Genomic DNA, 21,825 nt, shown 5'->3' with positions numbered 1-21,825 from the left:
GCAAAATTAAGATATCACTGAACGCGTTCATAAAGCTAGTGACTTCGTAGTCAAAATTCAACTGTCTTTGTGAATGCAAAACTACACTACAAAGGTAGTCAATCTTAAACTGTCAAATTATTGACAAATGCAAATATATAAAATAAAAAACATTTTTGACTTGATAACTTTAATTTATCTTTTGTGTTTTTAAATTCAATAAAATCAAATTTAAGACACAATTTGAATGATTTATATTTGTATTTAAATACTGAATGATTTATTTCACTTTGAATTCGTTTGTCTTTACCGAGCAGCTGATTGGGAAACGTCAAAATCATTCTCCACTAAAGCAGCATTCACATGAGCGTGAACGAATGTGAGTTTATATATGTACGTTTGAAGACATATTTCCACACAAATTCTTAACAAAACGATAGCAATATAGTTTTTATTTGATTTACGATGCATACTTTTACTTTTCAATATCAGATATTAATAAATTTATGAAAACAAATATATTCGTCGCGAAAAAAAATTGTAGTTGATACGAACTGTCAAACTTTATTCGCGTTCCACATTATCCACACTCCCAACGAATAAAATAATCGCGCGTACTTAACCTAAAAAAAACATTCTTGTTTTGGTTTCGGTGGTCAAAGTCAAACTTTATTCGTGACGAATTAAAAACTCTCATGTGAAAGAAATATCAAAATCAACGAATATTCGTTCATTCGTTGGTCGTGCTCATGTGAATAATGCTTAACTTTGTAGCCGAATTTTTTACACTACTTCGCGTCGGAAGGGAAATTTCAATTACTTTTGTAGTTAGATTTAGCCAATCAGAATCCTTTGACTACGTAGCCATTAGTTTTGTGAATGCGACCAATGTGTAAATAATTGTTAAAAGAATGGACAGGTTTAGACGACATAAGGGACTTGAAGTTACGGCAAATTTCTAGTGTCTGATAGGACAGCTGTCAAAAAACTTTCGGAAAGTTGACTGGAAAGTTAGTCAAGAAAAATGTGTCCTACTTTCAAATAACTACTCGTAGTTGAGTTTGTGTAAATGCAGTTGACTAAAAATGAAGTCCCTTATGCTGTCTAAAGCTGACCAATGTGTCTACCTGCCGGAGCCTCTTATTTTTCTGAAGGAGTAAAAAAATGACACCAGCACATGTCTCTCAACACGGGAGCATTGTTTAGAAAATGTATCAATAATATTCGTTGAAGTAAAACTCATCAAGCAATGAGAAAAAACTTTACGAATTTCGAAAAGAATACATTTAAGTAGAACTTAAGTAAGAAGAATACAATTGTTTTTCTTTTTCCTAAGTTGTGTAAAAACACGAAGAACTGACACATCGGAGGGTCACTTTTTTTTACGTTTATCGTGTGAAAAAAAAATCATATGACTCGCAAATATTGGAGTTGCACTAAGTACAGTTTCCTTAATTAGTTCTTTCAGAAGGAAAATCGTAACTCAATGGTGTTAAAAAGATACTCTTCTGACTTAAGCTTATTTTTTGGCGATCTCCAAGTGCAGGGGAAAATGAAAACGAAAACTACAACGAAAAAATATTTGTGGAGAGTTCTGTCAACTGTCAAAAACAATTGACAAGTTCAGACAGTTAGCTGCTGGTAAACAAAAGTGGAAAGGAATTCTATTTATTAACATTTTGTTGTGCAGTTAGTATTAGTTTTATCATTTCTGAATTACTTTTGTGAAGCCTGTGCCCCAACTTCCAAATAGCTTTCCTGGCTTCGACCAACGAAGCTAGTTTATTTTTTCCTCCGAAGAGAAATCAATTTTTTTTCTTCGGTTTATATCTTCAACATCCTGAGTTTCCGATTCAGAAATGTATTGTTGGAACACATTATACAAATCCATTTTTTTTTAAATCAAATATAAATCAAAGTCAAAAAGAACATTTTTTTTTCCAAAAAAAAATTAAACGTCAAAATTTCGGAAGCAATTAATACGATGGGCAGTTAAATTGACAACGAAAAGAGTGAGAATTGTACTAACAAATCTAGTACAGCTATCCTCTAAAATGACACTTTTCGTCGTTCAGCAGCGTACTGAAAAACGAAAAGCACGGCGAAATTTTCCGTTTATAGGCTTAAATGCGGCCATAGGGCAACAAAGGGAAGACGCGCACTAAGCAGAAATTAGTTGCCGAAAACGTGGAGAACTATGTGCTCCTGGAAACTACATTTATTTTTTTTGTTTAGATATGTCATTAGAACGGACTCCACTTATTAGCTGCGCTTCCCCTCTCCTTCTAGGTTTGGTGGCAAAAACAATAATTAACTAAAAAACGCAATATCTTGTTTCAATAGGCGTCAATAAGTTTCGTTTCAAAGACATTTATTATTATAAACTTTGACATATTGATATAAACTAAAAACGTCCATCAAGTTCCAGTTTTTTCATATATCAGACGAACCTACAGAAGGGATAGTAACGTTAAGGAAGAGATGAGACCAACGCAAAGTTTGCTACTAGCAGTCCATATCTAGTATGTCAATGAGTATTTGAGAGATTTGCGTTCACAATCGCTAAACAAACTGTCAAATATCAATTTTCCTTTTGAAGACATACTCTGAATAACAATGAAATTTTTAAAGAATTAATTTGTGTTTTCCAAATCTGCAGACAAAATTAATTATATTAAAATGTCCCTGAAATATTTCTGTCTACCAAAAAATTTATTGTTATTTTATTTTACCATCTACACAATTGATCTACTAGATATGGACTTCTGGTATCTAACTTTACATTAATGTCACCTACTCCTTAACGCTACTAGCGCTTCTGTAGGTTCAGCGGAAATGCTTAGAAACTGTTGAACTTGATGTTTGTACTTTGTTTATTTTATCAAACTTTATAATAATGGAAGTCTTTAGTTTATATCACAATCAAAGCTTTTTGAAGCAAAAAAACAACAGCTGGCGCTTAAAAATTAGTTATAATTTTTTGGCCAAAGCTTCAAGCAAGGCATAGCTAAAGAGGTGAAATCATCTTGAAGGGGAGTTTTGTATGAGAATTAGTTTGAAGCTAGCAGTCCACGATGTACACTGCTTAAAATCCTACTTCAAAATAAAATTTTCTTTAGTTTTTGACAAGCTTGAGTTCATATTCTCAAATGTACTTGTCAAACTTATAAAAAGGATATATTGGTTCTCAAATCAAAATTTTAAACTGCTGCTTGAAGTTGCCTAATTTAGAAATAATAACTGCAGTTAAAAGCTGCACTTAGTTATGAGACAAATTGATGATTGTCATGTCCTCAGAAAAATTGAAAGACGTGATAGATTTTAGAAAAATAGGTAAAACATTACAGTAATAATAGACAGCACTATTTAATGAAAAGCAAATTAATTTGGATAAAATAAATTAATATTGAGAAGCTCAAATTTTAGGTGAAATTTGGAGTAGTAGGTAGTCGAACGTTACTCATACTGTTTCAAGACATTTTTTGACTAATGTAGATTTTTAATAAATGCTTTTACCATTCCGTAGTTAATCTTCATTTATGTAGATCTTTGCATTTTTGTGTTACTATCTTTATCAAACGTTTATATTTTTTCAATGTTGCAACACATTGTTAATCGACCATTAATGTGATTAATTTTTTTAGTGAAATGAAAAAAGTGATTAGTGTGCAAAAAATGTCTTTAAGCCCTTAATTAAATTTTTGTAAAACAAGAAAAAGGATAAACTTTTTGTAGAAAATTAAAGTCGGTAAATGTAAATTTAAAATAGTGTTTTCTTCTAAAAAATTTGCTGTTCGATAGGAAATCCCAAGCGAATTAACACCATTCAAACATATTTAAATTATTATTAGTTGTGAAAAAAATATAAAAGAACTTACGTATTCTAAACAGTGTTATCTATCCCTTATCATTGCCATACACTAAAGAGAACTTTAAATAGCTGACATCCGTGGTTTCCGGATGTCACCACAGAAGCAGCACTTTCGCGACATGTTCTTTTCTCGGCGAACGCCATTGCTGTTTGCATCGGTTGATTTTTCACAAATTTTAAATGTAAGAAATTTATTAAAAAATCTTTTAAAAAATTCATTATTTATGTGATGGGAATGTAAATTAATATTAGTTGTAATTGTTGGTCATTAAAAACCATACAAAAATGTGTGTTTTACTGTTTAAAAATGAAAAATAGGCTTGTCGAAAAAAATTTGGTTATGGCGGATTTTTTGGAGGAGAACCTTACACGTGTTTCAAAAACTAAAAATGCCAATTATATTTATTTTAAATGTGATTTCTGTACTCAAACAAAATTAAAATTGATAAATATTTTAACAACAGTTGAAACGTTAAGAATATTGAATTTATTCATCACAACTGTCCCGTCAAGTTGCATTTCCTTGGTCATCATCATCGTTCTCGTGTCTCGTCCGAACGATCCCCAAATAACCAATGCTAATTTTTCGACCCTAAATCTGATAAAGCAGATGCTTTATGATCATAAAAAACTAATGAATATATTTAATTTAATTTTAGAATGGCTGACGTTGAAAGTGTTGAAAATTTTGAAGGAGAGCAGCCAGTTGAGGCAGAGCCCTTAGCTGTGTTGGACACAACTTCACTCCCCCAACCGGCCGAGCTTCCCGATATCAAGCTCTTCGGTAGATGGAGCTGCGATGATGTTACTGTAAGCGACATCTCCCTCCAGGATTATATTGCCGTCAAGGAGAAGTACGCTCGTTATTTGCCCCATTCCGCTGGTCGCTATGCTGCCAAACGTTTCCGTAAGGCACAATGCCCAATTGTTGAGCGTTTGACCAACTCTCTGATGATGAAGGGACGCAACAACGGAAAGAAACTCATGTCCGTGCGTATCGTCAAGCACTCTTTTGAGATCATTCACTTGCTAACTGGTGAAAACCCACTTCAGGTAAATTTTTCAAATCTCAAATGCCAAATCCTTTAGCTTCTCGTTCCATGCTAAACTGTTGTTTTCGATATTTCAACATTTCAACAGGTAGAATGAGGACGTAAATCAAACTAATCGTTTTCGTGACTTTGAAATATTCTGATATTTTGTGGGGATATTTCGACTACACGAAAACAATTGACATTTTATTTTGATTTAATATTATTTTGTACTAAATTGTGTTTTTTTGACATTCTTACAGACACTTGTGAGTGCAATCATTAACTCCGGACCACGTGAAGACTCGACCCGTATCGGTCGTGCCGGTACAGTTCGTCGTCAAGCTGTCGACGTCTCGCCTCTTCGTCGTGTCAACCAAGTAAGTTTTATCTTCTATCGTATGTGTTTCAAACTTTTTATTTTATGCCGCATATAATGTCTTCTCTTGATGTATTCTCTAAAGAAAAGATTATAACAGGCGGCTAGACCAAACATCCGGTATCCGTAGCGTCTGTATGGTGTATATAGTGCAGGCGTATGACCTAAGAGACAATTCAAAATATTTCTTTTTTCATAATTAAACAAAAAATAAAAACAATAAATGAGCCGTTCGATGTGAAAATGAATAGTTTGAAAAGGTAAAGAGAGTAGGAGAGTCAAGAAATTACGATGCAGACAAAATGCTGCTCTAAAAGTTGTTAACATAGTTTTAGACAAATTTTTAAAGTTATTTATGTTTTTTTTTTTCTGAAACTTTAAATACTTAAATAACTTATTACTACAGAATGAGCAATTCTCACAAGTTGCTTAAGGGACGCAGTTGATTTCAAGGTCGTATTGAATCAATGTCCCATAAACTTGCTTCATCCGTCTTCAACAATCTTCATTCAACTCAAATACTTGAAATAACTAATTAACACAGAATGAGCACTTCCAACAAGTTTTTTAAGGGGAACAGTAGATTTCAAGGTCGTAGTGAATCAATGTCCCATAAATTTGTTTCATTCATCTTCAACAACCTTTGATTCTTGACCAATTGTTTCTATTTTGTTTTATGTTTTCTCCTCGATTTTTCAAATGAAGTTGATAGTTCTTACTTGTGATGTTATCGGCAAGTTAATCAGCCCTATCATGAATTCCATCGTAATCGGAAATTTTTACGAATCCCGAAAAAATGCATCATGAGATCCGTTCGTAGTGGAAAATCTCATACAATTTTGCATTACGAACGGATTTCATGATACAGTGTTTCGGGATTCGTAAAAATTTCCGATTACGATGGAATTCATGATAGGGCTGAATATTTGCTAAGGATTCAAATTTGCAAATTTTCAACGCCGCTGAGTCGTCATCCCTAAAATATTATAGGCCCCTCTTTTAGTTTACATCTTACGGCTCTAAATTGTGGTCAGTCCAGCTTCATTGTTTTCTCTGTATCTTTATAAGAGTAAGCCTATGCTTCTGGACAATAAAAAACACTAGTTTTGAGTTCCGATGAGAGTTAAGGAAAAACATATTTTTAATTCAATGACGAGTTCTTAACACATAGGCCTATTTTTAAAGAATAAAATTAAATTGGTGTTTGGAAAGGTATGAGGAGATAGTTTATAGAAGTTTTAATTTATTTCTCTTCTTTTTTTCCAGGCTATTTGGTTGCTTTGCACTGGAGCACGTGAAGCTGCTTTCAGGAATATCAAGACCATTGCTGAATGCTTGGCCGATGAATTGATTAACGCTGCTAAGGTAAATTTATTATTTTAAATGCCTTATTCTTATTTTGTTTTTTCGTATTCATATATTTATTTAGTCCTTTATAATCCTGAGCAACGATTTATTAACCCCGTTGCTACAGCTTCGCTTAAGGACAATATTAAAAGAAGTTTTATTATCCTAGCGCCCAAATTTCTAATTCCTATTTGCGGTGCTCGAGAAACGTAGAACAACATTTATTTATTTTAAATTAAGATAGGAAACTTTTTTAATGTCACGTACACTAAGATGTTTTCATTTATACATTTATTTTGAAGTCCTTTATAATCCTGATCAACGATTAATAATCCCGTTGTTACAGCTTCGCTTAAGGACAATAATAAAACAAGTTTTATTATCCTAGCGCTCAAAAGTATAAAATCTTTTTTGTGGTGCTCGAGAAACGTAGAACAACATTTCATTAAGTAATTTTTTTATAAGGAGCCTGTTTAATGACGTAAAAATGTTAAACAAATATCTAATATGTATATGTTACTCTTATCAAAAGTTTTGATTATTTATTCAGTTAAAATTTGAATGCCCTTTATAATCCTGAGCAACGATTATAACCCCATTGCTACAGCTTCGCTTAAGGGCAATATTATATGTTTTATTATCCTAGCACCCAAATGTCTATATCCTATTTGCGGTACTCGAGAAACGTAGAACAACATTTTAATTTTAATAATTGAAGATATGACAGTTCAATGTCATTGTTTAAAGGTCAAATATTGCCCTAAATCGTCATAAATGTTTACTTAATTATTTAATTGAATGTCCTTTATAATCCTGATCAACGATTTATAATCCCGTTGTTACAGCTTCGCTTAAGGACAACAACAAATTTTTTGTTTTATTATCCTAGCGCCTGAATTAAATAAAACATTTTCATGGTGCTCGAGAAACGTAGAACTACATTTCCTCAAGTTTAAATTTAAATATAACCATAAATGTAGGTGTTTTGTAATAAATTTTGTAAGGTCCTTTATAATCCTGAACAACGATAATTGCCCCGTTGTTACAGCTTCGCTTAAGGACAACATCAATATTTTTGTTTTATTATCCTAGCGCTTAAAAATGTAAATATCGTATTTGTGGTGCTCGAGAAACGTAGAACAACATTTATGTAGATTTTCTTTTAATTTATTTTACATAGTGTATTTTTGTAAGAAAACTTAGAAAGTGTTTCGTTGGGAATGATTTATTTATTCAAAGCTGAATATGCAACTTTAATGCATTTCCAATTATTAAGTATATGTATTCCCGGGTCAAGCAGATAATTTAGAAAACGAATATAGAATATTCATTAATAGTTTAGTTAATAAGTTAAATGCAATAGTTTTAAGATTAGCTTTATGCTTATTTGTTTTTTTATTATTTTGAATTAATTAAAATTATAACCATTTTATTTTTGTTTGTTTAATTATAGGGTTCCTCTAACTCCTACGCCATTAAGAAGAAGGATGAATTGGAACGTGTTGCTAAGTCCAACCGATAAGAATTTTACATTCGTGTGTATTTTTTTTACACTATAATAACAAAATAAATAAATAAAAAAACAAAAATTGAAGTTAAAGAAATTATTTAATTCTTTTCAAATTTATTTTACACCTTTTTAGGTTTTTTTTTTTTTATAATAAGCGCACACTCAAAGGGATATATTACCCTTATTATGTAGACACAGTGTGAGCACTAGGAAAGGGAGAGAGGGTTTGAAAGAAGATGTCGGTGCACATTGGTTTTGAATTCCTGAATATTGCAATAGCTGGGAAAGACAGAGTGTGGCAAGGCATTCCACATTCGCATAGTAAGGCTAAAGAACGAATCTCTGTACTTTACAGCACGACCGAAGATGGGCTCGAGGGTATATTGATAAGCATTCCTAGAAGCGCGATTCAGCCTGCCTATGTATAAGCGGATCGCTTCGCACGACCCCGTCTGGACACCTTGCTCTACCTTACACCTCTTGACATATTTAGTAAACAAATAGCTGCAAGATCGGCTATCCGCCTCAATGCTTCGTCGCAGTGGACTAACAACAACATTGGCCACTCCGTAATTCTAAGGTACTTAGAATCAATTCCAAAGCACACAGACTACACCATCCCCCAACTACAATTCGATAGGAATTTCCAGATTTCTATACCTACCAGATCTTTTTGGGAGGATAGGACATTCTTAGAGGATGAGTCAATCCACTTTTACACAGATGGCTCAAAGACCAAAGAAGGGGTTGGTGGTGGTGTGTACTCTGAACGACTGAAATTAAGTCTCTCATTCCGCCTTCCCAATCATTGTAGCGTGTTCCAGGCGGAACTTTTGGCGATTAAGGAAGTCTTGTCTTGGCTCAAAGAAAACGTGATATCAACATCTGATATCCGTATTTTCTCCGACAGCCAGGCCGCTATCAAATCTCTGGACTCAGTCTATACAAACTCTATAACAGTCCATAACTGTCGATCATCTCTAATGGAGATGGCGCAACAGTTTAATATTCACCTTTGCTGGGTGCCGGGCCATAGAGACATTCCAGGTAACTGTAAGGCAGATGAACTCGCCAGGAACGGTACAGTACAACCCATCCTACCACGTTTGGCAAGTACTGGCATACCAATCGCTACTTGTAAACTGCTACTAATGCAAGACGCTGCGAGGAGGGCAGGCACCAGGTGGACCAACATCACCACGTGTCAAGCCACAAAAAACATCTGGCTAACACTGGATTTAAAACGTTCAAGGTGCTTGCTCTCTCTAAGCAGATCGCATATAAGCTCGATAATAGGTGTCATAACCGGACACTGTCTAATAGAAAAGCACACCACGAGACTAGGCGTATTCTCAAATGACTTTTGCAGAAGCTGTATGGACGAGGAAGAGGAAGAAACGGTTCTTCATCTTCTCTGCACATGCCCTGCTCTAGCTCGAAAACGCAAGAATTACCTAGAAGAATTCTTCTTTAACGATCTAAACCATCTAAATCATATCGGTATAATCAGCCTCTCAAGTTTCGTAAGGGACTCTAACTGGTTCCATTGAGCTTAGGAGGAAGCCTCAAGATTCATGTGGTATCACAATGGGCCATTAAACTGGCCTAAGTGTGTCCGTTCCATCTTGGACAGCCACTATAACCTAACCTAACCTAGAAGCGCGAGTATTACGGTTGAACTGTTTAAGGGGAGGAATGCAGCTGGCTATTTCTCTAGAGCATGAACCATTAAAATAACGGTAAAAAAGCGTGAGACAAGAAACATTTCGACGATGTTCAAGGGAAGTAAATGATGGTAATATCACCAATCAATCTAAATGCTCTACGTTCAATACTGTCCAAGAGGCTTAAGTAATTTGCAGGAGCACCAGCCTAGATATGGGAGTTATACTCAAGCTTTGGACGTATATAAGTCTTGTAAATAACAGCCAAAAATACCACACAATGAAAGTCATTTTTTATAAGAGTAACTACATTTTCGCACATAGAATTTTTCCTTCAGTGGCCAAAAAGCAACAAATAATTCACATGTGAAACTTCAAACAAAATAAATAAAACTCATTTGCAATGATTTTCTGATAAATATTCACAATCGGTCTAAAATTACCAGTTGATACCTATAATACGAACTTATCAAATAATTGGTAGAAATTATCGACTACCAATTGATACTCATAATAAGGCTGTGACTCACCTCCTCGAAAATTGTCAATCATCGAAACATGTTCTTTCATCAATCTTCATAAAACATTATTTTTGAAACTATTACAGCAAGGTTTTAACGACTGTTTCATAAACTGGATCTCCTCATATTTGCAAGATATATTTCGTAATGAGTATTGAAGTTAATTTGTTGTGAATTCTGGTGTCCCCCAGGGTAGTCATCTTGGTCCTGAATGACTTGGTTTCGATCATAAAAAAATCGTCTGTCCTAATACAAGCCTGATGACATTAAAATTAAAAAAAAAATAACTACTTGCAAGAAGACATTATATTATTCAGGGAATGGTGCAATAATAATCGTCTTGTTTTAAATGTTGACAAATTTAAAACCATGAGTTTTACACGCAAAAAAGGTTCAATCGTTTTTAGTAACATGTTTGATTCTTGTCCTTTAAGTAGAGTATAAGTATTTTCTGACTCAGGTGGTGTCTTAGATCCTAAACTAACATTCAATGAACATATTAACTTCATAGCTAAGAAAGCAAATAGAGTTCTGGGTTTTATTAAGAGATTTAGCCGTGATTTCCGTGATCCTTATGTTTTAAAATTACTTTTTGTTTCATTTGTGAGACCAGTCCTGGAATATGCTTGTACACTGGTCACCTTACTACGTCGTACACGCCACAACACTCGAAGCCATTCAGAAAAGAATTTTGCGTTTTTGTCTACGATCCCTTACGTGGTTTCATGATATTCAAACATTACCGCCTTATTCACAAAGACTTTCTCTCATAAATCTTGTTTCTTTGACAAATCATAGGATGTATTTGCGGTTTTGTTTTATTGTTGGAATAATAAACGGACAAATTTCATCACCATCAGTTCTTGGTAGTTTAAACTTTAGTTTTAGTCGTTCGAGTATAAAATTGCAAAAACCATTAAATACTAATTTAGCAGATCAAACTATGGTGTACATAGTCCCTTAAATCAATTAAATGAAATCTATAATAAATTTCACTCTTTCATTAATTCACCAAATGATAATACAAAAAGTATAAATTGCAAATTAATATTTTTCAACAGTCTAGTTTAAGTTTTTACATTTTAAGTATATATTAAGAATTGTTACCGTTAGTATTTAACAAATTATAAATAAATGTATAAATATCAAATATTGAAAATGTAATTGTAATAATGTAATAAAAATCCAGGTTGGTCATTCCGTAAAACGATTATCGTTAGACGATATCGTTTCGACGATAGTATCAGTTCACGTAAGACGATAATCGTCAAAGCGATATCGTCAAAACGATAGCGTTTGCACGATAGCTAAATAGGTATCGTCTGTCATTAATTTCCAAATTCAACTAAGCAAATTGAAGTCAACATGTTTCGACGTAATTTACTTTTGTTACAAAGTGGAAATGAAAACTCAAAAAAAAAAAAACAATTAATACGTTTACGAAGACAATTAAGAGATGAATCAGACCCTCTTTCTGTTCCAACCCTTATGTAAGCATTTTATTTTATATACAAACGAAAATATGTACATATTACTTATTGTAAAATAATTTAACAAAATTGTAGTTTTATTCAACGTTTTCGCATTTCAAAAGAGGCCTTTATAATGATACTGGAAACAATAAATTTGCCAGACGGTAGTCGTTCTACATACATACCTTCAATATTAAGATTTGCTATAACTATTGAGACTTTGGGTGGCGGAGGGTACCAATGGTTGACAGGCAACGATTTTGGACTCGCTCTTGCACAAAGCACATTATCCAAAAAGTTTCGGAAACAACAAACATTATGGAAGCCAGCTATGTCCCCTGTGGATAAAATGGAGTCTATCTGGGGAAAACGAAAAGTCCGAAATAAAGCAATGGTTTTATCAAAAATTTTCAATACCAGGAGGTTAAGTAAAGAACGAATATTGACAAAAACAATAAATTGCAAATAGTTATTAATTGAAGATGTACTTATAGTTGTAGGTTGCATAGATGGCACACATTTTTATTTACAAAGACCACGGGAAGATGAACAAATATTCTTTAACAGGAAGGGAAAACACAGCGTAAATGCAATGGTTGTAAGTAATACTGAAACAACGATATGAAAATCTATTAATCGATTTTGTTTTAAGATTTGTGATCATAAAATGAGAATAATGGCAATTAATGTTAGATACGGTGGATCTGCACACGACTCATTCGTATGGAAACATTCAAATGAAAGACAATTTTTCGAAAACACTTTTAATGTACGAGAACATAACTATTGGCTTTTGGGTAAAAAACAACACTTAATACGTTATAAATAACTCATTATAACCAAAATTTTGTAGGTGATAGTGGATATCCATTAGAACCTTGGTTGCTTTCACCATATAGAAGCTCATCCGATGAAACGAAAAGTCATTTTAATAATGTTCATGCAAAAGCTAGAAATGTAATTGAATGTTGTATCGGTATTTTGAAAGGTAAGCAATATGGGAAATTACAAATTAACTTATTTCAAGACATCAATACACATTTTTGGAATCCTCAGGTCGATGGAGAATTCTCTTGGAAGAAAGAAAGAGTTGCTACGAACCGATAAACATTGCTACCTTTGCAAATGTTTGTGCTGCTCTACATAACATAAGTATATATTATAATGTTAAAAATGGTAACATTTTAATAGAGGACAAAAACTTCCCTAGCTATGGATTGAGCGAATCGCAAATATCAAGTGAAAACAATGCAATGAAGCAATTAATATAAGAGATGATATACAAAATTTGTTTTTGACATGATTATTTATTATTATTTAAATATATTTATACTAGGTATATTTCTGAAAAAAAATATTAACACACAAAAACAACTGCATAATTAACATACATAACTAGAAACTAAACACAAAAATTCTATAGTTTAAGCAAAAAAAAAATGAATTCAAATACAAAATTAATCACACAACTTAAAAATATCCTTTTTGTAATTGCTTTTCTGCAATGTCGTTGCGTCTTTCCAGTTGTTCAATGACTCTGGCTTGAATCATTGTATCTTGCTCATTTCGCTCTCTCAAAATGTTCAATAATTTATCCTGAAAAATTGAATCATTTTCAATTTGAGCATTCAGTAACTCATTTGTATATTGTATCCTTCTGTTTTCGGCGTTTAGGGGTACTGGCTGCCACGAAGGGGGTTGAATATCTATATTTCATAGGAAGAACAATATTTATAATGTAGAAAGTTAACAAAATTTTACGAAACCAACCTTTTCCTATTTTGTACAGGCTCATTTCCTGGGGAATGCTGTGGACTTTTGACTATTTTTGAATCCGAGGAAGATGGGGCTGTCGATGGTGCTGCTGCTAACGCCGATGCAACTGACAGATTTGTTGCGGCTGTGGATGGGCTTGGAGCTCCAAAAGAAATGCACTTCAATCCGGATACTGCCTTCCGAATTGATGTCAACTCAATTATTTTTTCATCATCCTCCGTAATTTTTACTTCTTCGAATGGCCCTCCTCCGGTTTTTTGCATGGACAACAAATTTTGGCTCAGTTTTTTTTAGCTCGATATTTGTAATCAGTCCACACCTATGTATGTACATAAAATATTTATAAAACAAGTTATTTACACAATCAACATCATATTTACCTTCCTCCAACAAGCAATGTTTTTCATAGGTGGGCCATTCGAATTTAAAATCACAGCCAATTCGGCCCACAACTTACTTAGGTCCGCCTTCCCTTGTAAAGAATTAGGTTTATACCCATTGGCCAAAGAGGGATGCTCATCCATAAATTTGATACACATTTGGAACTGATTTTGTGTTACTGACCTATGTATTTACAAAATTATATATTTAGAATTATCAATTTAAAAACATATCATAAAAAAAAAACTTACATTTTGAAACAAGAGTTTTATCATCAGCGGCAACAAATAAAAACACTAAAAGTAACAGTAACAATAAACTTCACAAAGTAATTAGCATGTTTGGTAACATGACATTTTTTACAAGTTTAATAACATTTTCAAGTTATCCAACAAGCATTATCTTTCGTTGAGTTCATTTTGACATTTCAGTCATACTGAACGATCTTATACCGAAAACGATTGACGAGACGATAGCGATAAAGTTACGTGAAGCAAATTATTGACGATATCGTTAATGATAATCGTTTTGACGATTATCGTTTCGAAAAATACGGAAAACGGAATAACTCCCCAGTTCTGCCAGAGCAACTTGCAACACATGCAATTCATCGCAATTCTTTAATTGATGTCGACGATCAGTTATAACGTGCCCCTTTGTTGTTTTTTTCTTTGACGCTTTTAAAAAGCACCCCAGTAAGTTTCATGATGTAGATGGAGAAAAGAAATACGTTTTTGGCTTGCTAGTTCAGAAGTTACGGGAGCTTGAGACTTTTAGTTCAATTGGGCTGACTGCGGTAGCGTCGAATGGTTCGGGATTATAAGAAATAATTTATAATTATGCGTTAGAGCTTAACGCTGGAGAGCAGGAGTCACCACATTGGTATTTAAGGCAGGCACTTAAAAATGTCAATGAAGATGGTATCTTCTACCTTTTTTTCAGCTATCATGCCGTGAAGCAATCGATGGGATCAATGTTGTTGCTTTTATGCCTTTTTTGCTTCAAATTTTTATTTGTTGCGCTGAAACTTTCATCCTTATCCACTGCTGCTTTAAATATTTGCAAAAATCTGTGGCTATGGCCTCCCATGCAAGCACCTTTATTCTAATCATTTTGACGTCATTTCAACGATCCTTAAAAACAGAAATATGCTCTGAGTATTAGTTAGTCCGCCCTCTAACGAATTCCATACCGAAAAAAGCTATAAACAAAAATCTTCCGTAGTGGAAAATTCCAACGAACGGAATCCGTGATAAGATTTTTTAGGATTTATAAAAGTTTCCGATTACGGTGGAATTCATGACAGGCCTGAGTACCTATTAACATGAGTTGAGTATACATTTTTTTTTAACATAATATATACAATTTGGGTGTTAAATAATATGATACTTATGACTAATTTACATTTGTTGGCACATAAGGGGCCTAACGTTATACAGTGGCTTAAGTTTTTTAAAAGTCATCTGATTCATCATTCTCAGTGTGTTCATTCCTGGTTGTCAATGTTCCTTTTGGTGTTGGTTTTGGGGAGGTGGTGTTTAGCCTTGGTAGAAGGCTGTCCCAAGGGCAGTATAAAACGAGACTTCTTCCTCGTTTTCCATGATTAAGCTGTCATTAAGAGTTTAAATTACACTGAGGTATCTTGGCTCTGGATGTCGTTGTTCAGTGGTCATCCTTCTCATTAGTTGATTCGGGTGGTCGATGATGTTTCGTACAAGTCTCTTCGCTGACAGGACTAGGTATTGTCAATCGGGAATATTTTGGCTTCAGAGTAAAGATAATTATTCCTGTAGTGTTTCCGTCGATGCCGGTCAAAGTAACGGCCGGTGTAAATTCTGAGAATTTTCCTTTCGTATATTAAAAGTTTCTTCATGGCTGTCTTCGAGATTGAAAACCAGACTAGAAAGGAGTAGCTGATGCTTAAGAGCTGCTTGTAGATGAGTATCTTCGTTGGTTGACTTAGTCCTGTTCTTTTCTTCATCAAAGGGTGTAGGCGGTGGAAGGCCAAATTGTTTTTTTTAAGAACGTTTTTGGAGTGTTGGTGGAACCTTAGCAACTCATTGAAATGGAATCCAAGGTACTTCACATTCTGTTTGGCAGCTATGGTGGATTCGTCAGGGAGTCTCAAGACCAGGCTCTGAGTTGAGTATAAATTTGCACCAAAGCATTTATAAAGTTTCTTAAAGATGGACCTTTTTAATTTTTTTGTTAACATTCGGTCTGTGTCAACTTTTAAAATGGTCTGTGAAAATTATTTTGAAAAATAGTGTAGTTTCAAGATAGCATATTAAGAAGGAAAGTATGTAGGTCTTAGAGAATGCTTATAAAAAAAACAACTTCCTCATTTGGCTTAAGCTTAATCTATGATTTTTACACATTCATGAGAAATATGCGCTGGGTATCCTCTCCCTAAAATTTATGCCAAGGTATTCCAGTAATGAATTAGGTCTTAATTGCGATCCTTTTTTAGGAAAATTGAGAATAACGCTTTGACAGCTTCTGACTCATGGTCTGTTTCTATGTTCAGTGGTATTTCCGAAGCAAGACATCTTGTATTTGGCTTTGTATTATCTTGTCCTGTTGAAAAGCGGATAATGAACAAGACAAAATTGTTTATTTTGTAGGATCTGCACTTTATTTTATAAAGAACGACTGTATTAACTTTATTCTTATGATAATAATATTATATTTTATTAAAACTAAATAACAAAAAAAAAAAGTTTAAACTCGAATCGAGCTAGTTCATTTTTAGAAAAAAATGGCTTAACCTATTTTTTAGAACTTCTTTTACACATGTAAATAAAAAACCAAAAAAAACTTTTCCTATTCTAGTACCTAGAAATGTAATTTTCAAGCCATTCCTGAAACTTCATCATATGCTCATCGACATCACCAATAAAAGAGTGAGTTTTAAATTCTGGTGGAGGATATGCTCCTGCTCCAAACAGATTCTGTATCATATTCTCAGCCATATAAACTGCCGAAATCGCATCGATCAATACAACGTCATGGCGAAGGGATAGCTTAGCAAACGATTCGGCAAATAGTTTAAGAGTAGTAAATGATTTTTGTGCTAAGCAATCTGGTCTGTCCATTCTAGAAGCTATAAAATACTTCCTCAGAATCTCTGAAGCTTCTTCTGTTAGATCTACCCTGCGTTTGCTTACGATTGCGAGAAAATCACGCATATCATCTGTCCCAATTGAGAGTTCATCGACAGTTGACTCGGGTTTATTTATTGACGACTGTGCTAGTATAAAATCCACCAGAGCTTCGTGATTATCGTCTTCGATTATAAGTGGTATACCAAAAATTCTAAATATATTCATATTTTATAAATATTTCCAATCAAACACTCAAAAAGTCAAAACCAATATCAGGAAGGTATACTTACTCGATAAATTTATTAAAAAGATGTTGGTCTTTAGTATTAAACTTATACGATCGCCAGTGAGTCCAGATAGCTGCTTCTAAATCGCAAGTGACGGTGGTCTTTTCAAGAGGTACTTGACCGCACTCAATGATTTTAAATAATCTAAAACTTCGGGACGCTCTTAATCGCCCCCAATCACCCACAAAGAATATCCCACCGCTGGCCATTACAATAGGATCGGCATGAATCCATGTGTGCTTGCTGTCTTCATTGGCTGGCACCTTGAAATCATCATCTGGTCCAACGAATCTCTCTGCCACACTGCCAATGTGCTCCATCAACAAGCTGGCCATATCAAACTCAGGTCCAATGGCTACTACGGAGATAGGTGGACGATCTGGATTGTCCTCTAGTGAGGCAATGCTTAACAATAGACCAATTTTTAAATGCACAAAGCAGTCCATGGGCACTTTTTCTTGGCACATCTGTGCGCTCAGGGAATATACGAAAGCAAAATCTGAATACGCCACTTTAATGGTATCATAGAGCCGTTGTACCGAGCTTGGAATTTGGGTAAAATCCTTCTGGGCTTTGGTTGAATACAAATTACGTCGTTTGTTTAAAATTTCTTCCTCATCTTCTAAGGATACCTGACTGTAGCTTTGCGTTAAAAACTCCATGGATGATTTACAAGCACGAGAGGAACTTGGACCTATTTTGTATGGGTCATCCTCAGAGACATATATATCCGATTCATTTGGTCTCGAGATCGAAGAAAAGGGATCTGCAGAAAACTCAAGATCCAGATCGTCATTTGATTGATTTTCTAACTTAGACGATATAGCAGGTGAAAATTGAACTGACGGTACCGACAGATCTAGTGGCTCATTCTTCATTTGAGGATGAACAAAAACAGATTCCTCAAGATTATCTTGTAAAATGGGGGTGCCGCAACTAAGCCCAATGCTTTCACTTTTCTGTGAGTTCAATAATAAACTTGGATCTGGTGTTCCCGAAGAAAAAGACAGATTAAACTCTTGAGGGTATTTTTGAGTTTTTTGTTTGAAAGTTAGTCCTTCTTCGTCGTCATCTCGAAAAAGATCTGCCGTCATCTCCATGACTTCGCGATATTGAAAATCGGTTAGGTTGGAATTTTCGACACTTCCTTTCTGGCTGAATATGAGAAGATCATTGAGATCTTCGTCAGGTATTGATTTTACAGCCGACAGTGAAGTGTTTAGAGTCTCACTAGATTCCATGCTATAAAATCAATTGTTTTAAAATCCAAATAACCCGTTATACTGTACTTTGCGCCCAATTTAATTTCACAATCGTATGCGTAGTCTTTAAAATATGAAAACACTTATTAAATGATGCTACAAAATATAGATACATCTAAATGACAATTACCATACAAGCGTACAACTTGGGAGTGAAAAATTTTGTTGACTACGGTCGGCGTGGATACACTTAAAATGGAAAATACTCTAAGTAGACGATAAGTACCAGTGCAGCGAAGTCTGGAATATTCGCTCATCGGACGAGCACAATTGTAGCAATTAGGTTCTGAAAAGGATTCAAAAAAAAAATTCGAATTCTTAAAAGGTGATCTTTGTCGGTGTTATAATATGATAAATATTTAGACTCGAAGTAGCACTTCAAAGCTGAAGCGTCTTGCAGTTAGTAGCACAAATGTTAAGCTCTGTGTTTTGAATAAAGGCCATTAATTGGTATGGCTGCTAGCGCTTCTATTAGAAGTGCAGTCAAGGTTGAATAAATTTTGAATAGAAGTCGACAAACTTTGCTGGAAGTTTTTGGATCTTCCCCCCAACTTTCGACTACCATCGAAGGCGCTCGAATATTTAAAAAATTCTTCAAGTATGTAAATATGATTTTTCACGTTAGTTATTCTAAGATTTGCTTTCTAGGGGCATTCGGCTGATCCTCGAGCAAGTCTTAGGGTAGACGAAAATATGCTTATCGAATCATCTTGTCCCTTAAACAGAATAACTTTTAAGCTTGATTGCACAATCTTAAAGGCATGACTCCAAAATGGTACAAGCAAATGCCAGAAACCCCAAAGTCAGTTTTCTCTTTACTATTTTTCTAACGGAGTATATTTGTATACGCATTTCGATGCACTGTCATGCGACTTCTTCAACATCGTTCTGGAAAGAATTGTGCAAAACTCAATCGTCAACACTAGAGTCACAATCTTTCATCCAATTTTTCGGATACTCCGATGATGGACATAATTGGAAAATCAAAGGCATCAAAGGTAATCGAAAATGCGTGCATTTGGTATTTTGGACTGTTCAATTCAAGTAGTATTGGACGGGTTCAAATCTGATATTCACAAAATAAACGCTGGTATGCCCCAGGGCTCCGTTTTGTCTCCGACGCTCTTCCTTCTTTGTATAAATTATCTTTTGTCTGAAACTTCTAACCCACTAAACTGTTTTGCGAATGAGAGTACCTTTTCATATTCGTTTTTAGATGCTCATCCTTCTCCTTCGGATGTGGAACTTCAACGGCAGCGTATGATACGCTCATTAAATTCTGATCTCAACAGAATTGTACAATGGGTAATCAAAAACCGTGTAGAATTTAATGCTTCAAAAACTTAATGCTGTCTCCTGTCGTTAAAGGGTAACCCACCCCGATGCCGCTATCCATGAGCGGCACTTGCATCGAGGAAACTAATCAACTTTCAGTACTCGGTATGAATATCACAGATCATCTCTTATGGAATGATCACATAGTTTGAAAATGATAGGCGATAGAACTATAACCGAAACAATTACGTCACTTGAACCACGCCGCAATCTTTCATGTCATTCGTTGATATTTGTTTAAACAGTGTTCTGTCGAACTAGGAATGCACATCAGTTTAACCTTGAGCTCAATTTCGGACGTACTGTCAAGTATAGAGATTCTTTTTTTATCCGCACATTGAGAATGTGGAATGCTTTACCCAACTCCGTTTTTCCCTATCATTTTGATATTCAAAACTTTAACACCAATGTGCATCGGTATCTCCTCTTTAATCCTTCCCTATTTTCCCAAAGCTCGCACTGTGTTTAAACTTCAAACATGTTAAGGGTATTCATAGCCCTTAAGTGCCCGTTTATTATAAAACAAAAAAAAATCAAAGCGTGGTGTCAGTGGTGCGTTTTTAAGCATTGCGACGAAAGCGGAGAAGAAGTGGTCAATGAGGGCAAGACCAAGTACATAATATGACGACGTCTTGGACAAAACGTCACCATGGACAGCTATAACTTTTAGGTAGCTGACGATTTTGTCTACTTAGGCACCGCTATAAATTCTGACAACGATACCAGCGCTGAAATCAAACGAAGAATAACCTGCAAATCGCTACATCTTTGGACTAAGAAGGCAATTGAGTAGTAAAGTTCTCTTTTAAGGCGCATCTTAGGATGCCTTGAGAGAAAATTCTTCGTGTCATTTTTGGTACCGTCTGCACAGATGAAGAGTAGAGGACAAGATACAATGACAAACTTTACAGGGTGTACAGCGACACTGACCTGGTCCAACCAACTTGGTGTGCGAAACTGGAGACATCTAGCTAGGGACAGAGCTGGTTGGAGACGCGTATTGGTTAAAGCCCAGGTCCGTCCCGGACTGTAGCGACATTAAGGCATTCGTTAAAGGATACTAGCATGATGCTTATACTAACCTTTTGTTACCTGTTTCTTTATGGCGTTGACTTGGCAACCTGTTGAACAATACCAAACCGATTGTAATCTAAGAGAATTTGAAGGCGTAATAAAAATAAATTCCTCTCTAGCCAACTATTGTCGTCTACTTACGTATAACTCTCAGGTTCTGTGTACCCAGACAGTACACAATTGAGCACAGCCACGTTGGTTGGATATTTATTAGGTACTATGTCGTAGATCAAGTTTTCTTGTATCGGCAGTCCAATGAAACGAAATCGAACGTGAACTTGTTCGGAATCAATTGTTTTTATAGGCGACTTTAATGAGGTTTTGAGTATATTTTTTACTACAGACAAAACAACACGCTCTGCCAGGTCCTGAAATTGTGTCGGTTCTTCAACCAAGAGATGCAGTAGAAGTTGTGATCTTTCTACAAATTCTCGATAAAATAAATGCAAATCTAAAACAATTGGAGCATGAACGTCCTCGGACTGCTTACTGCTGATGTATTTGTTGATGAATTGGTCGGTTTTCTCTTCGATTATTTTCAACAATTTTGTGCTGCATAAAAAGTTGTTGAATTGTTTTTCTTCTTCCAAGCTATTTTCAAAATAAAAATTGTTGATCAAATTAAAACGGTAAATTGAATTTATAAAAAGAATAATAAATTATTTACGTTTCCGCTTGCACCGTTCGGTTGGTCGACATTTGTGTTTGTTTATTTTTAAAAAATTAGTTGAATTCGATTTTTGGGCGGTCGGGATTCATAAATCATGTAATGCTCTCTGGTGTTCGGCATAAGTATCTAAAGCACACCATTACGGAGTAAGCACAATAGACG

The 21,825-nt window shown here is 34.7% G+C and overlaps 2 protein-coding genes, 1 long non-coding RNA gene and 5 other non-coding genes across 8 annotated transcripts; 7 read left to right on the top strand and 1 right to left on the bottom strand.

Moving 5' to 3' along the window:
• The first annotated feature begins 3,928 nt into the window (after window positions 1–3,928).
• Window positions 3,929–8,201, top strand: LOC129946515 (40S ribosomal protein S5). The gene is made up of 5 exons (XM_056056729.1): window positions 3,929–4,032; window positions 4,510–4,903; window positions 5,145–5,261; window positions 6,527–6,625; window positions 8,061–8,201. The coding sequence occupies exons 2-5, from the start codon at window positions 4,511–4,513 to the stop codon at window positions 8,127–8,129; spliced, it is 678 nt and encodes a 225-aa protein (XP_055912704.1). The 5' UTR covers window positions 3,929–4,032; window position 4,510; the 3' UTR covers window positions 8,130–8,201.
• On the top strand, window positions 6,684–6,830 carry LOC129948667 (small nucleolar RNA psi28S-1192). Its single transcript, XR_008781953.1, has one exon. It is a non-coding gene; the product is annotated as a small nucleolar RNA psi28S-1192 (small nucleolar RNA).
• LOC129948666 (small nucleolar RNA psi28S-1192) lies at window positions 6,904–7,050 on the top strand. The gene has a single exon (XR_008781952.1). It is a non-coding gene; the product is annotated as a small nucleolar RNA psi28S-1192 (small nucleolar RNA).
• LOC129948665 (small nucleolar RNA psi28S-1192) lies at window positions 7,166–7,307 on the top strand. The gene has a single exon (XR_008781951.1). It is a non-coding gene; the product is annotated as a small nucleolar RNA psi28S-1192 (small nucleolar RNA).
• Window positions 7,403–7,551, top strand: LOC129948664 (small nucleolar RNA psi28S-1192). The gene has a single exon (XR_008781950.1). It is a non-coding gene; the product is annotated as a small nucleolar RNA psi28S-1192 (small nucleolar RNA).
• LOC129948663 (small nucleolar RNA psi28S-1192) lies at window positions 7,607–7,755 on the top strand. The gene has a single exon (XR_008781949.1). It is a non-coding gene; the product is annotated as a small nucleolar RNA psi28S-1192 (small nucleolar RNA).
• Window positions 8,202–11,873: 3,672 nt separating the features above from the next.
• Window positions 11,874–12,727, top strand: LOC129944046 (uncharacterized). Its single transcript, XR_008781384.1, has 4 exons — window positions 11,874–12,197; window positions 12,269–12,372; window positions 12,427–12,571; window positions 12,628–12,727. It is a non-coding gene; the product is annotated as an uncharacterized LOC129944046 (long non-coding RNA).
• Window positions 12,728–16,674: 3,947 nt separating this feature from the next.
• On the bottom strand, window positions 16,675–18,563 carry LOC129944794 (uncharacterized). The gene is made up of 2 exons (XM_056054459.1): window positions 17,326–18,563; window positions 16,675–17,246 (listed from the first exon to the last, which is right to left on the bottom strand). Exons 1-2 carry the CDS (start codon window positions 18,561–18,563, stop codon window positions 16,760–16,762), a joined length of 1,725 nt encoding a protein of 574 aa, XP_055910434.1. The 3' UTR covers window positions 16,675–16,759.
• Between the last annotated feature and the right edge of the window lie 3,262 nt (window positions 18,564–21,825).

The sequence above is a fragment of the Eupeodes corollae genome, chromosome 2, assembly GCF_945859685.1.
Source record: "Eupeodes corollae chromosome 2, idEupCoro1.1, whole genome shotgun sequence".
NCBI classification, from domain to species: Eukaryota; Metazoa; Arthropoda; class Insecta; order Diptera; family Syrphidae; genus Eupeodes; species Eupeodes corollae.
The sequence above is the reverse complement of the archived record's forward strand: the minus strand, read 5'-3'. Positions and strand labels throughout refer to the sequence as shown.

Coding starts and splice junctions, on each gene's coding strand:
- LOC129944794 (XM_056054459.1), bottom strand. CDS start 18,563: ATGGAATCTAGTGAGACTCTAAACACTTCACTGTCGGCTGTAAAATCA. Junction 17,247..17,325: donor CTTTTTAATAAATTTATCGA/GTAAGTATACCT, acceptor GAATATATTTAG/AATTTTTGGTATACCACTTA.
- LOC129946515 (XM_056056729.1), top strand. CDS start 4,511: ATGGCTGACGTTGAAAGTGTTGAAAATTTTGAAGGAGAGCAGCCAGTT. Junction 5,262..6,526: donor CTCTTCGTCGTGTCAACCAA/GTAAGTTTTATC, acceptor CTTTTTTTCCAG/GCTATTTGGTTGCTTTGCAC. Junction 6,626..8,060: donor AATTGATTAACGCTGCTAAG/GTAAATTTATTA, acceptor GTTTAATTATAG/GGTTCCTCTAACTCCTACGC.